Source organism: Brachycentrus maculatus, unplaced genomic scaffold (genome assembly GCF_059751285.1).
Source record: "Brachycentrus maculatus isolate JH-2025_06_01 unplaced genomic scaffold, ASM5975128v1 h1tg000040l, whole genome shotgun sequence".
Lineage (NCBI taxonomy): Eukaryota > Metazoa > Arthropoda > Insecta > Trichoptera > Brachycentridae > Brachycentrus > Brachycentrus maculatus.
In genome coordinates, this window is record NW_028280794.1 from 565,099 (window position 1) to 592,500 (window position 27,402).

A 27,402-nucleotide genomic window follows, 5' to 3' on the forward strand; every position below is an offset into this window, starting at 1 on the left:
ACAAGTAATATCAACGTGCCCTACGTAAAGTGTTCTAACTACATTTTTGTCAATTTTGAGATATTTGATGTATGTTATCAACTAACCGCTATCTACAAATATAAACAAACAAAAAAATAAAAAATTAATTACGCCTAGTTTTCAGGCGTATAAGACGTTTTCGAAATGAACTGAACTCCTAAAACGCTAACTACTTAATTTTGACAAAGCATAAAGTTTTAAAACGATTTATTACATTATTTAATCATGTTTTTGAATGAATAATACTAGTTTAGAATTTCAGATAAAACCGTTAATTAATAAAAAAGGATACTTTGAAAAAATCTTCTAAGCTCTCTCCTGTAAAGTAACAGATTTGCAGATAGAGTACTTTACGTATCACGGTCATCTGAGGGTTGATTGACATATTGAAAGAAAAATAGAACACTAAAGCTGTAATCAATTTTATCAGTTTAGAAATGGCTGCCCTACTTCAAGTATTATAAAAAATATAAATATTTTCAAGACGGTGTCATCTTAAAGTATTGATTCTTATCTGATCTTTATACGTATCCAACGGTACATAAGGCACTGCATCACTTTGATGCAATGTTGATCTCATCATTTATTATATGAAAGCAAGGTGATCAGTCAATGTTTCGATTGGTATTCATATATTAGTATATAGACTTAAATTGGTCCATAAAGGCTTTGACTTCACAGACAATTAAACCTATATGTGATTATCTTATGGGTAGATTCGTTACTGGTATGATCTCCTCATATTAAATACATGGGTAGACAGTTACGAGCAGGCGCTATGGCAGGTTCCGTTCATCTAGAAAGAGCTATTATTATGAATGGTATCTACGTTTATGAAGCATCCAATTTCGTTCATCCTCATCAGACATTCACCGCCTACAATATCATACGCAAGTGACGCACGTGCAAGGCATATTTTAACATTTTCTCTTATATTTTCAAATAAATAGATGACATTTTTTTTCACGAATGCCTCCATAGCGTAATGATCATTATGCTTATCTACCGTACTGGACGTACCGGGTTCGTTTTTATAGGATTGTTTACAGAGCGTCGATACGTTATTAATACAGATTACAATTTTCACAGTATTTACGAATACATACCCCGTTGGCAGTAATAGGGACTTTAAAAGTATAAGTATTATATTTTTTCTCATCTTTGACCGCGAATATCTTTGCGTGATTGATTTAGTACAGATATATGATTCGAAAAAAGAAAAGAGGTTCGAATGGAAACCGAGAGTTTCTATACCGTGCCTGAGAATGTGGCGGAAGTTTTCATCGATAAGTTGTAGTATTCTATGCACCATTGGGTAAAGATAAGAATAAGTAGATGTTTAATTGGTTATGATCATTCTTCTTTTTTGACAGGTGCAAGGTTTAAGCATTGATTTGACTGTATATTAAACTATTATTGAAGCATACGACTGTGATTTTTTCAGTGATATCAATTATCTCATCACTTCAAAAAAAACATGACTAAGAGATACGAGAAGTGATTGTTCTCTTACGCAGCTTTTACATATGAAAAATTGACGCAAATGACATGGAAAGCTTAAACACCCTCTGAAACCCTGACAATAGCCTGATTTTCATCTCATTTGAGCCGCTCAGAGTGTTTTGAGGTCAACAAATTCAATGTCTAGGGGCGGTGGACGGCTTCATGCGCAATTAGCTTTTGATACGACCTCCTTGCTTTTACGACGACGCGTAAAACTCTGCGTAAAGCACATTTCTAAAGCAGGAGATTATAAAAAAATGTACTTGCATCATTTTTAAAGCAAATCAAAAATTTATTTTAAATGAAGTCTCTTTTATATTCGGCTTTACTTAGTACAGAAGTCGGTAAAGTGTGGTTCCGGAGCCGGATGCGGGTCTTTGATCTTTTAAGTGCGGCTCTGGCAGAAATGTCTACGGGAAGTAAACTATAATTTTTTGAAGCATGAATTTTATTGAAAATTATCTTAGAAATCGTCTTATTGACGAGATCTTGGAAACGTGTCAAAAATGACGACATACGAGTACTATAAATCTGACTTGTTAATACTTTCAAAAGAGATGTAAGGATACCTTAGTTTTAAAAGATTTTTTTATCAATGAATTAATGTTTTACTTAGTTAATATCACTTTTTCTTAAAATCTACTGTGACACGTGTTTTGAGGCATTTCGCATCATTTTCAAACACCGTATGAAAATGATACGGAATGCATAGAAACAAATGTCACAGTAGATTTTAAGAAATAGTCGGATTAACTAAGTAACACATTAATTAAAAATGGATAGATTTTACCACAAAGTGACTGCCGAATCAATTAATGAAAAAATTAATTTGTACTTTACGTGAAATCAAGTTTTATTAAATGCACCAGTAATTTAATAAAGGTCTTAAATTATAATTAAGGTGTACTAGAACTAAAAACAGATTTAGCACTAAAGAAAAAAATATTGTTGTAATTTGCATCTTTAGCTTTTTGGCTAAAAAGATTGACTACCACTGACCTAGTTCAACTTTCAAAAATATCAGTTTAACTTTTTTGACATCTCAACACAGATCTCATAAGGAATAAGGATGTCTGAGTACTTACAGAGCTTAAGACCAGTCATACGCTGATTAAATGATCAATTTACACATGTAACATTCACCATTCCCCCTATAATTGACAACCACACTACTCAAACTTTTGGAACGACATATATCATAAATCCCATGACATTGTACACGACAGTTAACTGGAGCCATCTATGGATGGATAGTAAAAGTTTTTATTAAGCAGAGACCCTTTTTTTTGGATTTATGCAAGATCCGAAGCCGAGATTATTTTTACATACTGGTTTTTGGAAATACGATTTTCAAGATTTTTGGTAAAAGGCAACATTGATGATAATGGTGACGTATTTTGAAACCGTATATTATTAATTAACGTTTTATCTGAATTCAAATTTTTATGTATTTCTTAATTTTCTAAATTGTTCATGACTTGATTTTTATTTGTAACAGAGTGTAATAATTTAAGTGTGTGAGAGTCAAATGAGTGGTTAGTTTCCATGATATGATTTGCAAAGTATAAATAGAACTCATTAAAGTGGTATATTCAAGTGTTTAATTAAAAAAATAAACAACATGTCATTCCACAAAGTTAATGCCGAATCAATAAAAAATATCTCGGTTATTATTAAAATGTCTACAATGATGTACTAGAATATACTAGAAAGTCATTAGAATAGATAGTGTCGCACAGCGCTTTGGTTCGTAAACCTAATATAACACGTACCCGTGTTAATGTGTAGTATAGGTATACGGTAGGTTCCTTTAGTGAAGAAAACGGTCTTTGATCGGGTCGAATGGAGGTAATTCGAAGTGATTTACATCTCCTTATCTCTTCTTCTCCGCTCTGCGGTTTCTTTGATATTGGAAATCATTACTCTGAGATTTGCATCGGAAAATCCACAAACGGGAAGGTGATTCACGTAAGGGGTGATTCAAAATAAATTAAAGGTTTAGGATCGATTTTTTTTAAATAACCCGCAAAGCCTCTAAAGAGGCTTGTCTGCAGGTAGAATAGTAAGGATATGAAAGGTAAATGTGAAAAATACATCTCGAACACCCAGACCAATAGAAAATAAATCTTTCTCTAATTCATTTTGTGTCGGGTTGTGGTCCCGTGGTTAGTGTCGCGGACTCTTAAGTCAGAGTTTCTCGGTTCAAACCCACTCTATCATAAATTGATACCTATTTCTAATGATGTGCAGATTAGGCTCACAGAAATTGTATAAAATTGAAATATTTTTGTAAATAATAAAAACACAAATATTTCTCTTTTAAGAAAATAGTAAAATCATAAAATGCAATTGGCGGGATTCAAACCCATGACGCCAGCTTCGCAGTCGAGTGACTACCTAACTACGCAACGGCGCCCGTCTTTTTATTTGACAGAAATCGAGAAGATAGTTTTTTTTTAATTTCATTAATTGATTTGGCACTCACTCTTAGTGATATGTATCCATTTTCAATTGAGGTTTTACTTGATAATTGTTATTTTTTTATCTATTGTGACACTTGTTATGATGCATTCTCTATCATTTTTAAACATTAAACAAATGACGCAAAATGCATTGAAACCCGTGAACCAAAAGATTTTAAGAAATAGTGGTATATCCTACAATAACTTAATCCAATAAAATAAATATCAAAATAAATTTATGAAATCTTGCAAAGAGTACTGAATCGCATCGAAATTATAACATTATATCTTGATATTAATAAGATTCATTACTTGCTACTATTAAAATTTTCAATTATCAGAAAAATGTTCCTGATTCAATTTCTGTAAATATCGTAATAAAGTTACTAAATTCAAGAATACCTTTGTACCGTATGTTCAGAATATTCCTATATTATTGCTTCCTTTGCTATGTCACGTCATGTTCCTCAATTATTTTACAAAGGAAGTATGTTTCAAACCGTGTTGTAAGATGACAGATTCAATTCAATTCAATCAGTCAACTAATTCAATTACCTTACTCCCAATGAATTATTAATTTAAATCTCCATAAATAGTTTCTTTTTAAATAAGTAAATATTTTTTAAATAACTTGATTTTTACATTGAAGACTATATATATGAAGCATATCTGGCAAAAGTTTATGAGACAGAATAAGGAACAACAGGATAAGGGAAATATGCGCGATCAAAGATGTCATTTTTTGACATCTCATCAAAGATGAAGAAGAATATGGAAGTCTGGGCATTTACGAGGCTGACGACCGTCATAGGCTAGTTTAAGTGATCACTTTACACACGTGTAACATTCACCAATTCTACCCATTATTGACAACCACACTACTCAAATTCTTGGAAGTTCTGTATATATGAACCAATTTAAAAACCTTGTTCTTGAATCACTAGAACTTCACTAGAGACATCTATTGGTGAGATGTAAATTATATGCCCAGACTTCCATATTCTTCTTCATCTTTGATGAGATGTCAAAAAATAATATGAAAATAACTCCTGTGATTGGAGATAATCCAGATTTTGTGAACAAGTATTTGGACACACTCAAAATGTTGTATCAAAGATGTCGTTTGGCGAGGAAGGCAACAAAGAAGACAACGTTATGCGCATGTGAGGAGAATGGAACTATCCAGACTACCCCACATTGCATTTTACGGCCAACTCAAAAGTAGACGACTCCAAGGCAGACCACCAAAAAGATGGATCGACAGCTGGGAATCGACATCACAAGAGGCTAATCCCTCTTAAAAACAGGTTACAATGCCTACATCACGCAGAAAAAGAAGAAAAAGAACTTGATTTTTTTAATTTTTCATGTGATGCTTTTTTATCTTAATTTAAAGTTATAAAAAAAATAGTTTGTCTGGATCATCAAAAATCTTTGCATGGTAATCTCATATATAAAGGATATAACAATTTTTATTTTAGGTGAAATTTCAACGAAAGTTAACGCAAACATTTCAATCTTTCGAAGTAATTTACATACTGGGCTACGGACTTTTTTCAAATGTTGAATAAGAAAACAGTTTCTAAAATGCGTAGGTGAGTTAAAATCGTCTGAAGGACGAAATAAATTGTTTGACTGTTTGCGTAGGATTTTAAAGAACCGGAGAAGAAATTTATTTGTATGTACCGAGACTCGCTTGACTTAGTAGGCAAGAATATAAATTGTTTTGGAGAGAAAAAATGTAGAATCCTAATCCCAAGGGAGGATGGATAGTAAGACTAGATTAATTAACTAAATGAAAAATCCTACTTGCTAGTAGTTTTTTATTTTTTATTTCAAGCACATCGTATAAGGGATTCGTCAACTGCTTTGAAATTAAATTTTATTACAACATTAATCTTATAGATAGAACTTCAACAAGTATACATATACTTCTACAAAAATATAAACACTTACAGAGATTGTACGTAATTTAATAATTTGTTCTCAATAGAGGTCAGTTAAATCAGAAAATCTTAGTCCCCAAATTATCCGATTAATGAATTTTTATCATGAAACCTTACTTCTTTATTTTGTTTACTAAGTATTTATGATTGACATTAGTGAGCTAGTAACCAAATCAACAAAAGATTCGTTCAATGACTCGATGTATCTGAGCAAGTATCCCTGAACGACATTCACTCTTAATTAAGATCCGTTTACTAAATAAGAGCAAAATATCTGAAAGGATTATTTAAATATAGACATTAACGAACGATCCACATATAATTCAATGATTAAGACATTGTTGACAATCGTGATATTTTTTATTTATTTATCTTATTGTGCGTTAAATATCTCTTCATGTTCAATCTAATTATAACCATCAAACAATTTTTTTCTCTGTGGAGTGAAAAAAATGGAAATGAAAGTATTATATTAATTATAAATTAATGTTTACTTGTGAATAAACCTGTGTTTTTTACGATCTCTCAAACGCTGCATGGTTGAGTAAATGCTGATTAAAAAATATTTTAATTTCCGAAGATCTGTTTTAAAAGACAGCGACTTCCTCCCTTACGACAGGCTTTTAATGACCTCTTGACCTAGACAGACAGGTTATATAGGCAGAAAATGGTTATGAAATGTCAAGTGCCGAAACGTCTGCAGTTATTTGTTCTGCAGATATTATGCAATTTTATTGATGGAAAAATGTATGCAAAATATTATGCTAAATTTATATTTTCTGTGATTGTACTTTTTTGACATCGTAACAGAAATTACGAAGAATATGGGAGTGTGGGCATTTACAGGGCTTACAACCTATCATAGGCTGGTTTAGTGATCACTTTGTATCACACGTGTCAACAACATTCACCAATCACCCATGATTGAAAACCATAATATTAAAATTGTGTAAGTCAGAGATATATTGTATCACATTCGTTTAAAAATGCCATAACTAGGCGAAACAATTGTCACAATATTATTTTTTATGTGTTTTTGTTAATAAAATACAACTTAGTAGAGACCCAAAAAATCTGTGTTTGATTTAAAAATTAATACATAAATATATTATGCTTCTCATGACGCATCTATGATTCCCCACCTTAGGAGAACAAAAGAGGCGTTGAAAGACCCCAAAAGAGATGGTCCAACGATGAGTCGCTGTGGGGGATAGAAACTGGCTGCAAGCAGCAACCGACCGAAGGAAATGGAAAGATACGGAAGAGACCTATATCCGGCAGTGGAGGACAGACGACTCATGAGAAGAAGAAGAAGAAGATCTGTGATTGGATTAGGAAAGCTTTTACAGATCATTGATCCTTTATTTGTATACAATATCCAAACCATGATTACTTCACATACTAGGCAAAACGCCCAACGGAAATTTGTTATATGAAAATCTTTATAAATCTATTGGTATTTTGTAGGAACGAAACAAGTAACGAATGGGAAAAGTGTATTGTTTATAGAAGTAGGTTGAGTGCCCTCATGACATTATTCTCTGTAGTGCCTGCATCTCTCAGTAGAAGCCTGCATCGGCAGTATCAATAAACTGTTACTACGAGCCTCCCATAGTAATTGGATTCTGAATTGCTTAAAAGCAATTTGCTGTTGGAAACACGAGTGTTTCAGGCCACCTAGAGTTAATTTTCAGATCACTCTTTAAAGGGGTGAATCTGCATCATTTGGTTTTATTTATATTTCATTTAAAAATATACTTTTATATAATTATCCAATAATGGTCTAAAACCAATCGTAATTTCAAATTAAGTCTGCTTAATTTACGAGAATATGGTATTGAATTGACAAATCTGTATTTTACATATTAATAAAAAAAATTGCGCTTATTCGCACCCGTTAGTATATAGAGCACTATATTGTATGTCAGTGCATTGTGATGCAATGCCATCTTGGTCGTTACTTACGTGAAGGATTAATACAAATGCAGGGGGGAGTATTAAATAAATATTGGAGTGAAAATCGTAAATATTTATTTTAATCCTCTTCTCTGGGAATCGAACCTAGGACCTCCGGCATGGTAGCTATATGCGCTAAATATGAAGGCTAATTACGTTTCAGCTTTTCTTGTAAATTTCATGTCATTTTGGATCAGTATGAATTAATTAGTGTTGTAGGTCATTTATACTTTATTTTGATGTTTTTTTATTTTTATTTTACACTTTATTAAATATATATATTTTTTTAATAATATCCCCCCTCACTGAGTTTGTCGATGGCGAGGACATATTTTACAATACTTCATCAATCTTCAAACATATATGAAAAGAAAATTGTTTATAACATGCAATCAAATACAACATGGCCAAATGGTACCCACCTTCATACAAATGGCTGTATTATACTTTATGGATTTATTTAATGACTTTATGGATAATTGAAGCGAGTTATACAACTTTGTTTCACAATTATCAAAGTTCTTTTGACCAAATATATACGTGTTAAGTTATGTTTTATTTGTTTATGTTTTAGATATTTTCGTTATATTACGTTTTCATAAAGAGTGTTGTGATTTGTACGCTTAGTTGCTAAGAGGTACTTTTTTGTATTATGTGACAGTAATTCAGAAATGTATATGTTAAATTTCAAAGTTTTTTTTATGTATCAAATGTTGAATCACAGTTTGTTTTTGAGTCTACTAAGTAGTATTACATTGTCAAAAAAACACGAATTTTATAAAAAAAAATTAATAGAGAATAAGTATGCGATTTCTTTATTAAAAATCATAAGGATTAAATAAAGATGATATTGGTTTATGCAAAATGAAAAACGGATAAATCTTATATTTTACATTTTTGGGTGCATCTATTAAAAATATTGGAATATTTTACATCAAAAGTGTTCCGAATAACCCATCGTTAATTCTCATGGAAATGGTATATTCATTTGAATATTGTCTTGAAGAATTTCGTTCGCAATCGCGAATAATTTTCGTGACGTTGGATCGTGGAATCTAATTAAAAGGGATGACCTATTTACTTTTATGGTATTTGCCAAGTGTTGAAAGGATCGTGATATCTAAACGGAAGAATGGATAAATAAAATAAATCGAAAACAAAAAGAAAAGAATATATAACACTTTGCTACCTTTGATATTATAAATAAAATGTTAAAAGATTTTTTTAGATGGGAATTATATTTATTATTTACCTTGCTTATTATGTACAAGGTTTATAGATCATTTAGTGGATTTTTGTTTCTTGTAACTAATTAAATATGTTTTATTTGAATCTGTGATGGGAACAGGAGGGTTAATCTAGTGTATTTTAAAAGGTTATTTATTGTAAGTGAAAAGTTTTTAACTGAGTTTTTTTTTAAGTTCAAGTACTTATGAAAAACAATAAAAATATACAATTTTGTATTAAAACAAATGAATAACTTTAATGTGTGACTCAAAATATTCTGATTTAAACTATGATGAAATTGTCATTGTTATTTATGCAACAAGAAAAATATTTAAATATTTTTTAACTGATTTTCGTATTTTGGAGTTTTTTTAAATTTAAATTAAAACGTTCAATATAAGGAAAGTTAAATTGTATGGATATATAGTAAGCCTTGTGTTTTATCCGCCTCTTATAAGTAGTGGTTAGTTTATTTAACTACCAAGCGGGTTCGATACCCCGGGAGGTCAAGTTAAAATATATATTATATATATTTTATAATTTTTTTTTTAATCTGAATATTTACTCAACATTACCCTGGACCGTACCTGCGACGTACATTTACTTCATATAATAAACTATCAAATTGACTTTGTATCAATTTGATGCAGTGCCCTATGCACCATTGGGTGCGGATAAGCAGTAGAAGTAGTACTAGCTTTTAAATTGAGAAATACTTGAGATGAATATTGTTCATAGCAGTATCAAATAATAAAACTTGTGATTTACCATAAAGAGATTCGAGGTATAAAATTAATCACATTAAATAGTCAACACGTATACCATTTTTTTTAAAGTTAACAATTTAAGTGTTAAATAATACTAAATAATCAAATGTTCATTACCATGACTTGCTCGATGCACCCAGTAATAGCAGAAGTCGACTCCTAGGGCTGCACAATACCACGTGAGGGCAGAATTCCATTGCAGATCCACAACGCGAAAATTCTCAAAAATGTAAACGTACGCCACGGATTCGCCACCCCTGAACAATAACCTGGAAAAATATTTCAATGTTATGATTTGAATTAAAATAAAAGCGAAACGACATATTCTTTCACTTTTTTCAAATTTGATTTCTTAAACGTCCTATTTGATAAGGCGACTGATTTGGTTTGTAAAACGTCCAATTAAGAATAAAAAAACTGTTTCAAACATATATACATTGTTGTTGTCCCAATTGAAATTTACCGTAGAATTTCGTAAAAGCAACAAAAACCAGGCGTTTCTATGAAACTTCCTTTAGAAAAAAATACCATTAGATTAAAAAGCGGCCGTGAGTTTCTAGGTTATATTTATAAGCCTTCTACACGTTTCCAGACATGTGGCATATTGCCGCGCAGTAGGACGATAATACATTTATTTGTCGTATACATTCATACATACGAAGGTGTTTCAAAAAGTTCATAGAAGTGACAATTAATAAGTTTTATATGGTAAATATCACTATTTCTTAAAATCTATTGTGACACGTGTTTTGATGCATTCCGCATCATTTTCAAACACCAAACTATTGCGGAATGCATCGAAACATAATTCACAATACGATTCACTTCTTTTTCTTCTTCTTCTTGTTCTAGATCCTAAGGATCTGTTTGTGCCTCCGATTGCAGCTCTTGGGATGTAGACTCCCTGCCTTTCCACCTACGATTTACGATTATAAGAAATAGTGGTATTTACCAAGTAAAAATTTAATTAAAAATGGATAGATTTTACCATAATACTGTTCAATATTTTTTTTAATGACGATTAATTAAAATTAATTAATTAAATACATAAATATACTTGTAGTCAGATTTTTAATAAGCATTCTTTGATAAGCTCTAAATTTACTTTGCCTTGAATTTGAAAGCAAACGCATTCTGATAAACTGATTTATTTCGTAATTTAATATTAAAACAATACATTTGACTTATTCAAACTAATTGAATATAATAATAAACAACGTACAATACTTTTTTTGAATATCTATTCACTAAGTGACTTTAAATTCTAGCTACAGCTCAAGCAACACCGATTACTATACCCCTACTTAAGCTATAACTTTATTGGTTTTATAGCCAATATCTAAATGTGGATGGGTTTATTATTATTTCATGTGCAATCTTGGGTGAATAATTGCCATCTCGTTTAAGGCATGATTGTATTTTAATGTGTTGGTATATTTTTAAACTTTAGAATAAATATTATTTTTTTCTCTTTAATCTTATCTGAACCTCATGACGCATCGGACACCACATAGTGGAGAATTTCGGTTTACGATTATTTTTATTAAATTACAAATTATATTTTTGCAATTTACTAATGAAAAATGGTCACAAAAAATACATTGGCATTCCAAAAAAAACAAAAGTGTTTTTTTATTTTTCGTAATGGGAAACCTATATAAAAAATGGTATTTCTTTGAAATATTCTTTATACTTTCTTCTGAATAAAAACATATGGACGATTTCTACGAACTTATTTATTCCTCCTCGTATACACCATACACCAGAGTTCAACCCTGAGAGACTCAATTAAGGAAAAGTCACATAAGTGCTTTCTCGGATGCAATCAATTATATTTAATAACGTCAGAATTTGGTAAAAGACATTTGAACACATTGCTTCTTTCAGGGTACTCTTAGGTTCGTGACTTTAGGAAAATAAAATTACATAATTCTGGTTATTATGAGGAGAAACATACGGATTTTCGAAATAATTTCCTTTCTACAGTTAAGTGCAGGCTTCCTGTAGACAAGAAATCTAAAAAAGGAATAAGCGTTTTTGTGTAGACGATGTATACCTTTTTCTATTTTGTATTATAAATAATCCTTAATAGTCAAAGAGTGAGTTTCATCTGCATGTTAAAGCGATGTTTTGTAGGCTTAAAGACGGTATTTTTGAAAAGAATCTACATGTAAAAAAATTAAACTATTTTTTTGTTGTTTATTTAATTCAAAATCGTTTATCAACTGTTAAATAAAACGAAATATTTTTTTGTGGTCACTTGGATTGTTAAATTTGGAAAATATGATTGTTTATTTTGTTTTCTACCATTTATAGATATCAAGTAAAACCTACAACTTTTATTTTCATTTTCATTTTCAAGATAGTTTTCACTGGTGAAATATAATAATAGTTGTTGTTTTATTACATAAAATAAAGTTTCACCCAAAAATTTGCACAAAAATTAAATATTACTTTACACTTAAATATTAATATTACTTTTATTAACATTCCCTGTTTTCATTAATTTACAGTTTCATTAATGTATGTATAATGTTTTTGTTTATTCAAACTTCGTTAATTGTAATAAACGATATTTTTTTCGTTTATACGTGTTTTTACTTTTATTTGCATAAGCACTATTTATCCTCTTATTTCAAACGTCTGTATAAGGTTTAAACACTAATCGATATCACTAGACTTCTTCTGGTTGGTCGGAAGAGATCACTACTTGGCGATGAGCCCACTAATTTGCATACATTCTGTACAAGAAGTTAATGAAATTTTACCATTTAAAGTGAAATTTCAATCCATCATACTGATTTAATACCAGAGCTAAACATTTTTCCGATTTTGTTTTCAAAGGGAATTTTATCCGGGCCACGTGGTCCATTTAATCTCTTGGAACATCTAGCATAAAGAAACGACACAAAAGTAACACACAAAGTAAGAACAGTCTTACAGTTACGGATGAAGGGAACTATTTTTCAGAACCGAGAGGATTTTTATTTTCAGGAGTCCTCATTTATTATGAAACAGCTGTTCTTTTTTCTATTTTAAGAGAAGAATTTCTTTTTTATTTACGAATTTTTCTTCTCTCAAAATGACAAACTCGTATACAGGGTTCTCCATTAACTCTCATAAAATTGTAACTGGTTATTGTATTGTAATTGTAACATGTTAGTTAGTTATTTAGTTATAATAATGAGTTTCACAAGATCTTTTTGTATAACTCAACACAGAAGCGTAGACATGTTTTGAGATGGGCATATTCATGGTCATTGGAAAGACAGAGTGGTGTGGAATTCTATTCTCTGGTGGATTACGACCCTGTAATTACATATATACATATTTTACCACGTGTTATCGTTTTAGGTCAGTAAGTGACATAGTTTTTTTCCACTTATATGTCATATTTTTAAGGAACTCTCACGAGAGGTGGTATAATACATAGTAAAAATAGTGAAGGACATCGGTATGATAAACCAAGCTAGGTCACAAAATGCCGAACCCTCTTCTAGTGGAACGGAAGGCCTGTTGACCACAGTCAACAGTCCGGCTTCTCTTGAGGAGTTTTACGTGGTTTCCTATTAGCAAATGAGAAAGTGCTAAGATGTTTCTGATTAGGACTAGATTATCCCTCCGGTTCCGAACACAGTTAAACTTTTTTTAGTTATAAACCTTGTACGTAATAAGCAAGGTAATAATAAATGTAACTCCTATCTTTTTGGTGTCTTATTTGGAAAATGCGACATGACAAAAGGACAAATAAATGAGCTTTGTGACGGATTTTGATTGATGTATATAAACTCAATATGCTATTAATCCTTGTGCATAATAGGCAAGGAAAAATTTCCAAGGCAACCAACAAATATAACTATATTTATTAAAACTCCCATCTAAAAAAACTAAAAAAGTTATTCCAACCGACAGCGATCTCTCGTATACCCTCTGAAGGTAGCTAGCTACCCCCAGTTGGAGAAGCGATACTCTACATTTACAGGAAACGCCCTAGTTAGGCGGTTTCCATAATACCTTATTGTATATAGGTAAGTTATATACGTAACGGGTTTTCTGTTATTATCAAAATGCTTGCGTACGAAAATAAATATTTAATATCATAATATTTGCCTACCTTTTTGCGGATTGTAAACAAAAAACCATTCACAGCGTAATACCAACATAATAAGTTACGTACATAAAAACAAATGTAAAGAGAAATTCTCTCGTACACCCTTGGTTGGTCTGCCACTTGATCCAAAATCTATAACTGACTTTTTTTTATTTTTCTGAACCTTTCCCTGAAAAGTTTTCTTTTTATTTCCTTCAATTATTGTATGTATATATTGTTGTTTGTCTCTCCGTATTGTAGTGGTAAGCGTGTTTCGTAAGCATTCTGGTAGTTCTGGGTTCGATTTTCTAAATGAATTGTGTGTAATTTTTTGTAAAATAATGATTTCTAAATGAAATAAAAATATGATTTCTTAATGTATTTGTCCGCCTTCATAGTGTCAGCACGCTCGGCTACCGTACTGGATGTCCCGGATTCGATTCCCATGGGGGGTTCAAGTAAATATAAATGATTTTTTCACTCTAATATATATTTAATATTACCTGAAGCGGAGTACTGATCACCTTTCCTTCATGTCTCAACAATCAAGACGACACTGTATTCGTATGATGCAGTGCCCTATGCACTATGTTTAAAAAAACGTAAATGTCATTTTTTATTAATTGATTCGGCAGTAACGTTGAGATGTCCATTTTTAATTTTAGATTTACTCGCCAAATAACACTATTTCTTAAAATCTATTGTAACACGTGTTTCAATGCATTCCGCATGATGGGGAATGCATTGAAACACGTGTTACTGTAGATTTGTGTTTGTGTGTTTTCTTTTTCAATGTCATAAGAATCTTTAATGATTGGAAAACTATTTTTTTACAACGTTACATTCAAATACCTATGATATGTGCTCTACATGTTAAAGGTAATTTTTTTAACACAATGGCAGCGCCATCTGTTGAACGTAACAGAAAAACATGCAAAAATACACATTGGTCATAGCGGTAAGCGTGTTGCGTGACCAGTGTCACGAAGCATTTTCATTGATTTTTAATATTTTCATTGAGTTATAAGCATTTTGAAAAAAATACATATTACACATATTTTTGTCTTAAGTTTCTTTCTTTTCTATTTAACCAGGCTAAGCTACAGCAACGCTTCTCCGAGAACAGCTTTTTTTACTAACGTATAATATTGTAAGCATAAAGGCGAACACATTTAGTTTTGAGAGAACGCTGTATTTTTGGACCCTAAGAAGTTAAAATGAACAATTCAACACACTGGTGTACGATATGTCTTATCAAATTACCTGCCACACTCGTTGATGAGCCCATTCGACATACTGGTGAGGGTGTCATTAATCCGTATGGAGGGCCTTCCTTCCATGACTAGTAGTAGGTTCTCCAAGAATATAAAGAACAGGAAATATGGCCATGCCTAGAAAAATAAAAAAATATCTTTGATATAAAAATATATTTAAAAATTAATTTGAGCAATAACTTTGTGATTTTCAACTTTTTTTGATAAAAACATTACTTTGTTTGATTTAATTATAACTTAATTATAATGTCTACCGGTTTAGAAGTTAGCCGATTCTTTTTCAAGACTGACTAATACTAGTATTAATATTTTTACAAGTATTAATCATTATTTGTATAAATTATTTATTATAGTATTAATTATAAGAAGTATTAATCAGTCTTGAAAAGGAAGGGGTTAGCTTTGAAACCAATAGACATTTTAATTAAGTTGTAATAAAATATTCATAGTGATTTTACAACAAAGTTATATTTTAATTTTAAAATATATCTCAATAACACTTCTCTTGCGTTTTTAAAGGATGTTTAAAATATGCCTGTTTAAAAAAAACATGAAATAATTTCATTTATTAATTCGGGAGTCACTTTATGGTAAAATCTATCCATTTTTAAATAAAGTTTTACTAAGTTAATAATGTCCGCCTCCGTAGTGTAATGGTCAGCATGCTCGGCTACCGTTTTGGAGGTCCCGGGTTCGATTCCCATGGGGGTTTAATAAATATAAGTGATTTTTTCACTCTAATATTTATTCAATATTACACTGGACTGGAACCTGAAGTGGAGGGCTGATCACCTTTCCTTCATGTGTAATCGATCGAGATAACACTGCGTTTATATGAAGCAGTGCCCTATGTACCATTGGGGTGCGGTAAGGGTTTTATTTATTATAGTTAAGGGTTTTATTTCTTATAGTTTATACCACTTTTTCTTAAAATCTACTGTGACACGTGTTTCATTGTTTACAATTTTCATTGGTTACGGTGTTTGAAAATGATGCGGAATGCATCGAAACACGTGTCACAGTAGATTTTAAGAAATAGTGGTAATTACTAAGTAAAACATTAATTAAAAATGGATACATTTTACCACAATGCGACTGCCGAACAATTAATTGAAATATTTATTGAGTTAAGGATATAATAGTCTTTTTTCTTTAGGTAGTTTCTTGCGTTTTTTTCTCTTCAATTTCTCATGTGTAATAACCTTTTTTATTATTTTTTATTATTTTGTATTAATAGAATACAGAATTTGTAACAAATAGAAGTTACGTTTATTTAATCGATTTCAATTACCCTCTTAATTAATTTTCATTAAGCTTAGTATTTATGGGATTATAACGTTCGGAGAAATTATTATGTAATTTAGTTGAATGTATAAAATTCGTTTACCAAAAATGATATTACTTAAAGGTATTAATTTTGTTGCTCTTAACCGCGAATGGATTTTGGTGAGAAATAATTAATATGAGTATTATTTCATATTAATACCTATTATTTTGTAGCCTGCTTAATCCTTTAAATTATAATATTTAAATATATTATATTATATTATATTATATTAAATATATTATATTATATATAAATAACTTGTTGAAATAAAAGCATTATGGCATTAAAAGAATACATTTAAAACGTTTAATCAGGTAAAAGACTATTAATTTCCTCAACAATATTTTAAAATTATTTCATAACTTGATTCGGAAGTCAGTTTGTGGTAAAATATATTTATTTATAATAAAAGTTTTACAAAGTGTATACCACTATTTTTAAATCATTATGACACGTGTTTCGATGCTTTAAAATGTTGCGGAATACATCAAAGCACGTGTAAAACGTACAACCTACGAAAGTGAAACTTAGATTAAAAACTGTAAAATTTCCCTAAAGCCTAATGATGATATCGAGGGCATACAAAAATGCATTAAGTCACACCAATGTGTTTCGAGAGAAAGAGTTCAAAAGAAATGAATGTAGATCTAGGTGTGAAATATTGTTAAATGGAGAAATTATGGAAAAAGTTGATGATTTCGTATATTTGGGAAAAAAAATCTAACGATGGAAAGATTGATAAAGTTATTAAAGAGAAAGTGACAGAGAAAGTGAAACAGAGAGAAAGGTGCACTGAAATTAGTTACAGCAAAAAAAAGCCTAACAGCAAAAAACTAAACTGCCGGTACACAATGGAGTCTTGGTACCAACCCTAACGTATGGAAATTAAGCATGCACCCCGCAAGAAGAGGATGAAAGTAAAAGCAATTGAATTGCGATCTCTCAGACGAATGTGCGGCAAAAGATGTTTGATAAATGTTCGAATGGTGAAATAAGGAAAAGCTGAGATAAGCGTTATCGATAAAATTAAAAACGGTATCAAAAAGGTTTACGAAACTGGGCTATGTTTAATTTTTTTTTCAAAATAATGATCATATACTGAAAAAAACTGACGGTAAATTACAAAATAAATGATTGTTTTAACTGGACGAGGTGTGATACAGGGATAAATACTAACCCAAACTCTTTTTTTAATATAGACTCCGCTACAAGGTCAAATCTTAACGGGATTTCAGAATACTTGCTTAGGACTGGTAATTATAACAGTGAATCAAGTACTTATACCTATCTGCTTGAATTTCTTTAATTGAATCAGGTACACAAACGTGTTCTAGATACTAGTTAAAATATACCTGTTATTGTACACACACCTTTAACATTACAAACAAGTGCGGGTCATTAGTATTTCAAGTTCAAAAATCAAACCTGCTTGTTATAATGAACTACATACTATGATTTTCAATGCCATGTTGTTTATCTATCAAGAATACTGATGAACATTCACTTACCGAAGCGGTTACTGAATAAATATTTATTGTTTTTAATACATTCGAAAAACATTGAAAAAATGCATACTAATATAAATCAGTGCATATTGCTCACTCCTTTCAAGAACGTCATAAATCAAAAAACTTGATTTTTCAGGAGAACGTTTTTAAAGTTTAATAATATAATACAACGTATTAAAAATAAATATCAAGCCACTTATAGAACTTTTTACTGTGCAACAGATCTTTTAAGGTAAAACCTGAAGGTTTTTTCTCCATTTGAAAAATATTTAGTATATTTAAAAAAATAGTTAAACAATACCTTTTCTTCAAAATGCAAAAACAACACTTTCTGCCCTGTAGCGGTTAATTATGAAGTTAAAAATATGCCGCTTTTGCTGGGATATAGTACATTTTCTGGGCATTCCGAAAACATGCATAACTGAAAATTGACTATTTTTGATTTATGACGCTCTTGAAAGGAGTGAGCGATATGTTATATACAGTATGGCGCAAATATAGGAAAATGTTAAAATTTTTACTAATGGCGTCGTAAGTCAATTATAATTAACATTTATAAACTAGATAGCTGCAGTATATAAACGAATTGAATTGAATTAAGTTAGAAGAAAAAAAATCCACTTCAAATATCTATAAACCCTGAACATAACAAGTAAAAAAGAAATGCAATTCCCTAAAAAAGATACAAATGAATGGATAAAACAGACACACATCGTTAACTCCTTTCAAGAACGTCAGAAATCAAAAAACTTGATTTTTCAGGAGAACGTTTTTAAAGTTTAAAAATATAATACAACGTTTTAAAATTAAATATCAAGCCACTTACTGAACTTTTTACTGTACAACAGATCTTTTTAGGTAAAACCTGAAGGTTTTTTCTCCATTTGAAAAATATATTTAGTAAATTAAAAAAAATATTAAACAATACCTTTTCATCAAAATGCAAAAACGAGCTTCTGTAGTGGGTAAATATTAAGTTTAAAATATGCCTCTTTTGCTGGGATTTAGTTCATTTTCGAGGCATTCCGAAAATATGCACATCTGAATATAAACAAAAAAAACATTATTATGTAAAAAAGTTATTCATTAAAAAAATGGGTGATTAATTTGGGGCATTTTTTATATACTGCAGCTGTCTTGTTTACAAATATAAAAAAAGATTGACATACAACGTCTTTTGTAATAGTTATATTGCGCCACCTGTATATGTACATACATATTTTGCATATTTTAGTGTGTCAAGATTAAGGCCGCGTTAAAATTCTTATTCAATTATTTTAACATATTCCTTGAAATAAAAAATAAAACTAATTAATCATCAGCAATTCGTCATTACCTACATATTATTCAATTATAAATATGCAAAAAATATTTTATTCTATATTGTAACTCTTTGCCATTTTGTATTTTTTCCGGTGACCTTTGAAACGATTTTACGACCTTGCTTAACATATTCTGCATTTTATTTTAATTTTTGCGAAATGATTTTGGTATTTTTTCATATTCAAAATTTACATATATGATTGTGCGATAACTCCGATCGGCTATTATTATAATCAAGTCAATCTTTTAATTTATGTTGTTAAAGATTAAATCATTTAAAGTTTAATCACTAATTTAAGTTGTATATTTTTATTAATGTACCTCGAGCAACCTAATGTTAGGTAAGGTAAGGTAAGCATAGGTAACCGTATCCTTTGCATCATAAGGTAAGGTTATATAAAAAGGACTTAAGTAAGATTCTAATTATAATCACAATAAATTCAAAGGTTTTTAGGAGACAAGATGTTTATAAGTAATCACACGAAATCAATTAATTTTTATAATGAAAAATCAATATAAAGCATAAAACAAATAGAAAATAATATATAATATGAACTAAGATATTTTTTTGGAAATAATAGATCCGCTTATAAAAAAATAGTATTTTAACAAACTTTAAATAAAAATATGGAAGTAAATTCAATATACACAACAGTTTATCTATTTATTTAAAAAATACACTACATTTTTCCTTCTACTTATATGTATGTATTTTGTATTTGGTTGAAATTGGGCGTTCAAAAAAGTTTTAACATTTAAATTTTCGGTAGTGTAAACTTAAGGGTATTGGAAAACTTGCGAAGATAAGCTTTATACTGTGAAATTTATTTCCCGTAGTAAATATCAAACACGTTTACTTTAGGGAGCTTCACAAAAATTCAATCTTTTCCCTTTTGTAGGTATATGTAAACGCTACACAAAACTAAGAAAACTTACTTTTAATGGTACTTTAAAACAAAACGGTACTTTTAAAAACAAAACAGTTAGTGAATATTAAGTACGGTTTATGTAAGTCTATTCTACAATCTATAATTATTGGATTCGGTAGTTTGCGGCATTATATTGTAGCGGCATTATATTAAAAAGTGTTAATATTGCAATAAAAATTGATACTTTTGTAACCATATTAAGTAATAATAAAAAATAAATACTTTAATTAGTTAAATAGTTCCGAGACGGACACACCTTGAGGAAATATTTTTAAAAAATTACGACTCATTGTAGTTAAACAATTATACGATTAAAAAACATAAGAATAACTCACACAAATCATATAAAGTGACTCCCTGCAAAAGAACACACTCTGTTTTTATATAATTTTTCTCACAACATTAATTTGAATTAAATGAATTTCAAGCAGTACATTTTAATAACAATTGCATGCAAGATATGGTAAAGAGTTTATGTATGATTTAATGCAATTTTATTGTAGAAATGTATTTTTTAAATTCAAAATATATGATTTAAATTTACCCATATATTTATAAGTTTACATTCAAAAATAATTTTTCATAATATAATTATACAAAATCATACTTAAAATCTTTATCATATTTCTGTCTATGTAAGTATTATTAAAACACACTGCTTCAATTCCTTCAATACTAATTAAATTTTTTAGGAAAAATTATTTCTCATAACGATTTTCAACCCCTGCCTAGGCAGGGGTTGAAAATCAGCAGCATTGAAAATCAGCAAGGGTATAAAATGGAATTTCGTCTAACCTTAGACTAGTCTAATGATATACATAAGTAACGATGAAATACGGTCACTGGTCAAATAAAATAAATGTTTAAAAAAAACTATAAAGATTTTATTTTATTATGTTTTTATAGGTTTATATTATGTTTTTGTAGGAATTCAATATTTAGAAAAACATCTTGACGATGTCTTTTTTCCTTAAATAAATTACATTCTAGATGAATTGAAAAATAAATCACATTTCAAAATAACAGTGTGATTTAAGTTAATTTTTTGTGTGTTTATTATGCCTATTCACAAGAAGTAATCGATGTATTTTTATAGGAAGTAATGCGTCAGATGTCGTTTCCTGTAGCGTCTCTAAGAAGTTGACCTTTAGTGTCTATATCATGACCGGTATAAGGTATAGATAGCGCATTAATAAAAATAATTTCATAATAATTTGGTCAAGGTCGTCTAGCAAACGGAAATTGCAAGTCTCCCTCTAATGTAGACTAATTAACATTTTAAATCGCTGAAAGGCAAATTTGATTGTTCGAGAATGTCGAATCTTCCAGAAGAATATTTTTACCATCTATTGAGGCAAGATACATGTTATCTTTTGATGCATATTCCAAAAATTAAAAATAAGAAACGTGTGTTGAGATGGTTCGGGTATGTGAGTCGAATGACCAAAGAAAGAATAAAACAATTTTTTGAGGCGAATTTGGTTAGTAATAGCAACAGAGGACGACCGAGGAAAACTTGTCATGATCAAGTAGTTTATATCACTCGTAAACATTAGTAAAAAAATAAAAAAATAAAATTATTTAAATACTTGAAAGTGGTCAAGTCAAGAGTCGGAATAATCGATGAGTATGTATGAGGAGATGGACGAATGTGGATGAAGTGAAGATTGTTTAAAAAGACAGATTGATGTGGCATTCTATTTTCTCTGCCTATCCCTAAGGAAGGCGGCGTGATAGTTAATAAGTTAGAAAGTAATTTTATCTAAAAAATACCATTGTCTAGTAATTTTTTACAAAATAAATGTCGAGTACAATGTCGAGTTTATTGGTGATAAAATGCAATACAATATATTTTCACCAACTAAAAAATACGTGACACGGGTTAAGGTTAAACTTTATAAAGTTATTTGAAAATTAGTGACAGAAACATCTTGTATGGTACATAAGTTAAATGAGGCATGATAGTTAGTTAGCTATTTAATTTAGTCAGTTTCATTTTTTTTCTTCATTTTGGTATAAAATGAAATAATATTTGTATATTAAGAAAACAATTTAGACTTTTTTTCTATACTACAAACATGAATATTTTCTTCAAAATTCGTTGTTTTTATGCTTCATTTTGTATGTATTAACATAAAAACTAAATATTACGCATCTGGAAATCGGTAAATTCTTTTTTTTTATAAATGCACGACTTAGGATACAAAATGAATGGGTAAAAATAGTTTATGACTTTTTTTTACATTGAATATATATATATTTTTTTAAAGAGAAATATTTGTTTTTATTTTTATTATTTACACAAATATTTCAATTTCATACTATTTCTGTGAGCTTAAGCGGCTCATTATTAGAAATAGGTATCAAATTGTGGTAGAGTGGGTTCGAACCGAGAAACTCTGACTTAAGAGTCCGCGACACTAACCACGGGACCACAAGCCGACACTGTTTTTGTTGCATAATGTTAGATGAAATCTCATAGCAGTAAAATGAGTAGTAAATTTCAGATAAATCGTAATTAGTAATCAAGAATAAATACACTGAAAATATTTTTAAAGTTCGAAATACGGCTAATAATTTTTGTTTTATTGGAAGAACTTCACTAAATAGAATTTTACTTTACGGAAGTTCAAGAGTAGTTAAATTTGATTATGAGTGAGTTCCGGCCCCTAACCGGAAATTCAATAAATGTCTATTCCTGGCTTCTATTAGATACGTGTATCATAGGTTAACAAGTACCTTCATAAACATTTTTGTTTACATACATATATAACACACAGTTTATGAAATACCTCGCTGATGTTTGTTTCATTTATTATACTACTCTACAATTGTGTATTACGCACGACCTTCTACGTATTGTCGGTCGATATTATAGGTGTCGTAACTTGAGATGAAACATGTATGCTTTTTTTTAATGTAAAAGATGGAATATGCAAGACATTACATATGCTTGCATATAAATAAGATCCAAATATTAATGCGATACGGATATATAATGGATAGAATACGTAGTGAACGTTAAACAAGTGTGCTAAGTGGTCATTTAAGCCAGACAAATGCCAGTTTATAAGCCTTGGGATACTCAAACTTCTATGTTTTATATATATATATATATATATATATATATATATATATATATATATATATATATATATATATATATATATATATATATATATATATATATATATATATATATATATATATATATATATATATATATATATATATATATATATATATATATATATATATATATATATATATCTATATTTATATAAATATATATATAAAGTTGGAAATCTGAGAATGGCTTCAAAATACCGGTTGTAACTAACACCAACAGCCCCGATTAGTAAGCTTCCTAAATTTCAAGAAATCTTCACGACCTAGTCAACATCTAGCCATTACCCAAGGAAATTTATTTCTTTAAGGATCAACGTCTTAAAAGATGCAAGAATAGTCCAAAACTATTGAAATTTCATGTAATTGTTTATTTTTGTATATATTATCTCTCGTATAGTCTTAAAACAATAATTTATTTATATGTATTACATTATTTTATAATCTGAAATATATCTAAAAAAAAGACATGGAAGAATGAAATCGAAACATTCTTACGTATTTTTACTACTGTTATTTCAACATAATACATATTGGATATTGGATTGGGTGGACAAAAAATATCGTCTTCTTACGCAAAAATAAATTATTTATTGAACGTCATTTTTTAGATAACTCTTATATACTCGTATACAGATCCTTTCGATATTTCGTCTAACAACTCAGGAGATATCTTCAAGTAGCTATGATGCTGAAATGTTTGTGCCATAGGCCCATACAAAATGGTCCCGATAATGTTGGCTAAAACATACGTGTGTCGGGTTGTGGTCCCGTGGTAAGCGTCGTGGACTTTAAAGTCAGAGTTTCTCGGTTCGAATCCACTTTACCACAATTTGATACCCATTTCTAATAATGAGACGCTTAGGCTCACTGAAGAAGTAGGAAATTTACATATTTGTGTAAATAAAAAAAACATAAATAATTCCTATTTTTTTTTTAAATAATAAATTTGTGTTCTTTGACCCAGGGTGAGCTTGAGGAGTTTAATCTAGTCTACGTATATATTTAATAAAAGTAAAAAATAACTAATTAACCACCATGCCACCTCGCCGCAGGGGTAGGCAGAGAGGATGAACGCTACACCAATCTATCTTTGTAAAAAATTCACGCCTCTTCAACATTCACACATCTCCTCGTGAAATCACAATTTATACGTGAAATAAATTTTTGTTTTTGTACGAGTATTTATTTTTGTATTTATACTTTCAATTATTGATTAATTCAAATGAAAGATCGCTAATGTAATACGTAAACAATTATTAAATGATAAGTTGAAAACAACGATTCCCATGAGAAAAAAAAATAGTTTCAGTGCGTTCAAATTTTTATTGACTAAATAATTAATAATACTTAATCTCTATTTTATTGGAATATCCATATAAAGTACATGTGTAATACTCGTAAAACAATAAATATATAGCTGGTTAAATATTTATTTTATTTGAACAGTGATTTGATGAAATCGAGTGCTTTATACACTGTCGGTGCTGGAAAGTTAGAAAAACAAGAATATTTTGCATTTTAATTTCATGTTGTTTGAAGACCAAGAGTTTTGAGCCACACTGTTCATTTTACGGGATATTCATGTACTTATATAAGTACCGTGAAATTCATGGATACATCGAACGTAAATATGGCATTGAGCGGATGATTGTAAACAAGCATTTGATGTGATGTTGTTTACAGTATTAATTTATCCGTCGTGTATCGATCTACAAGTGCTCTATTTCCTCTGTTATTCTACAACCAATTTGAAATAAACTCCAGGTTTTATAGCACAAATAAAAGCAATGTTTTTCATATAGAATACATCTAATTGGTTATTTCTCGTTAAGAATCAAAACTATTAGTTTACAAAATTTGAATACTTGGATTAATCTCAGTGTTATCAAACTTATAAGCGCCCACGAAAGAACTTTAATCTTTACGTCAAAGCCTTTAAACAGATATATAATACCTTAAAAGTATTGATTTACCTCTAATTTAAATAATATTGATCCATGGCAATGTAACTAGATTTTTAGTGATTAATAAAATGTAGAAAATATGGAACTTGAAATACAAAATATATATATATATATATATATATATATATATATATATATATATATATATATATGAATGTATATATTTATATATATATATATATATATAAATATATATATATATATATATATATATATATATATATATATATATATATATATATATATATATATATATATATATATATATATATAAATATATATATATATTTATATATATATATATATTTATATATATATATATAAATATATATATATATATATATATATATATATATATATATATATATATATATATATATATATATATATATATATATATATATATATATATAAATATATATATATATATATATATATATATAATATATATATATATATATATATATATATATATATATATATATATATATATATATATATATATATTATATATATATATATATATATATTTATATATATATATATATATATATATATATATATATATATATATATATATATATATATACATATATATACATATATATATATAACTATATATATATATATATATATATATATATATATATATATATATATATATATATATATATATATACATCTGCTCCAAATCCGAGATAGAAATTGAATAAACTTTGAGGGACACAGATATGAGACCAATTTTTGAGTTTATTATTATAAACACGACTCGTTTCGAGAACTACAGATATTTTTTCAGTATGTATTTTTACCTGATGAGAACATCTGTAGTTTTTTAAACTTTTCGTGTTACACGAATATTCCTCAAAAAGTGGTATTATACAATTGTTGTATTTACATCATCATGTCATTCCACAAAGTTAATGCCAAATGAACAAATAATATAAAAACTAGTAACAAATAAGTTCCTTTATATTGTATATTAAAAGCATTGTTAACTTTGTGTTATGGTTATATAACATTCTCATTGTCATTCATCATTCAACTGAATCATTCATCGTGAAACAGTCTGAACAATGAATGATTAGGAGGGTTTTTTTTATAATTTATATTTGAAGCACTAACTTTGTGATTTTCATTTTATTGTATAATTAAAATGTAACTTTGTTTTAAAAGAGTGTTAATATGTTTATGGCCTAAATATTACTGTGATCAGTGAATTCAAAATAAGTATAAGCATTTGTTTTAATAATATTTAGTACCATGCTATATAAATTGATTTTACTCACTTGTCTGAAGAAATTGGGGACTTCACTCGCGTTTTCAAACGAGGTTTTCTGAGGGTCGATCAGGTAAAAGAACTGCCCAAGTCCTCTCGCAAAGCCGATGACCTGTTCTTTCTCGAAATGATAGAACCTAGTCGAGTTCTCAATGTCCTCCCTCACCACGTCGACCAGCAGAGAAGTCCAGTTCTCTTCCACGTTCATCATGTTTGAAGACATATTAGCACGTAAACTTGTCCTCGATTCAGCACTAATTTGTTCTGTTTAACTAAGAACTCAGCTGCAAGGTTTGCTCGCTCTGTTGTTTTACCTTATAATTTGTATCGTTCTGCTGTGCATTCACCTAAACAAATAACAATTTCCTACTATTAGCACTTCGACTCTTAAAGACAGCGAAAACAAATTGTTTTTACATTAGAATAGATTTATATTATTGTAAAATATTCATATTTATGCGGCATTCTTTATTTTGTCAACATGTTTTCATATGTATTTTTCATGCTAAAACGTAATATACAAGTAGATAAGATTATCTGCGTAATATATACATATGTGTTTACGTGTCTTATTACATATATTTTTTATCGAATAAAAAACCTCGGTTAATATTTTGTTTTGTAATTGATAACATTTTATCAGCTTGATTTAAAATAATATTACAACATTTTTCGATTTACTGTTAAGACGAGGCAC

General features: G+C 29.2%; 1 protein-coding gene across 2 annotated transcripts in view; it reads right to left on the minus strand.

Annotated features, from left to right (window-relative positions):
* LOC148312432 (alkylglycerol monooxygenase-like) overlaps positions 1 to 27,402 on the minus strand; it is a 53,472-nt gene that overhangs the window by 24,423 nt on the left and 1,647 nt on the right. Inside the window, exons 1-4 of one of the 2 annotated variants that reach the window (XM_088277288.1) lie at positions 26,716 to 27,052; positions 19,010 to 19,122; positions 15,236 to 15,363; positions 10,000 to 10,151 (exon numbers count right to left, since the gene is read on the minus strand). In XM_088277288.1, the coding sequence (XP_088133414.1) occupies positions 10,000 to 10,151; positions 15,236 to 15,312 (229 nt within the window). In that variant the 5' untranslated portion in view covers positions 15,313 to 15,363; positions 19,010 to 19,122; positions 26,716 to 27,052. Of the gene's footprint in view, positions 1 to 9,999; positions 10,152 to 15,235; positions 15,364 to 19,009; positions 19,123 to 26,715; positions 27,053 to 27,402 lie in introns of those variants that run through there. The other variant, XM_088277287.1, reaches the window with a different exon arrangement.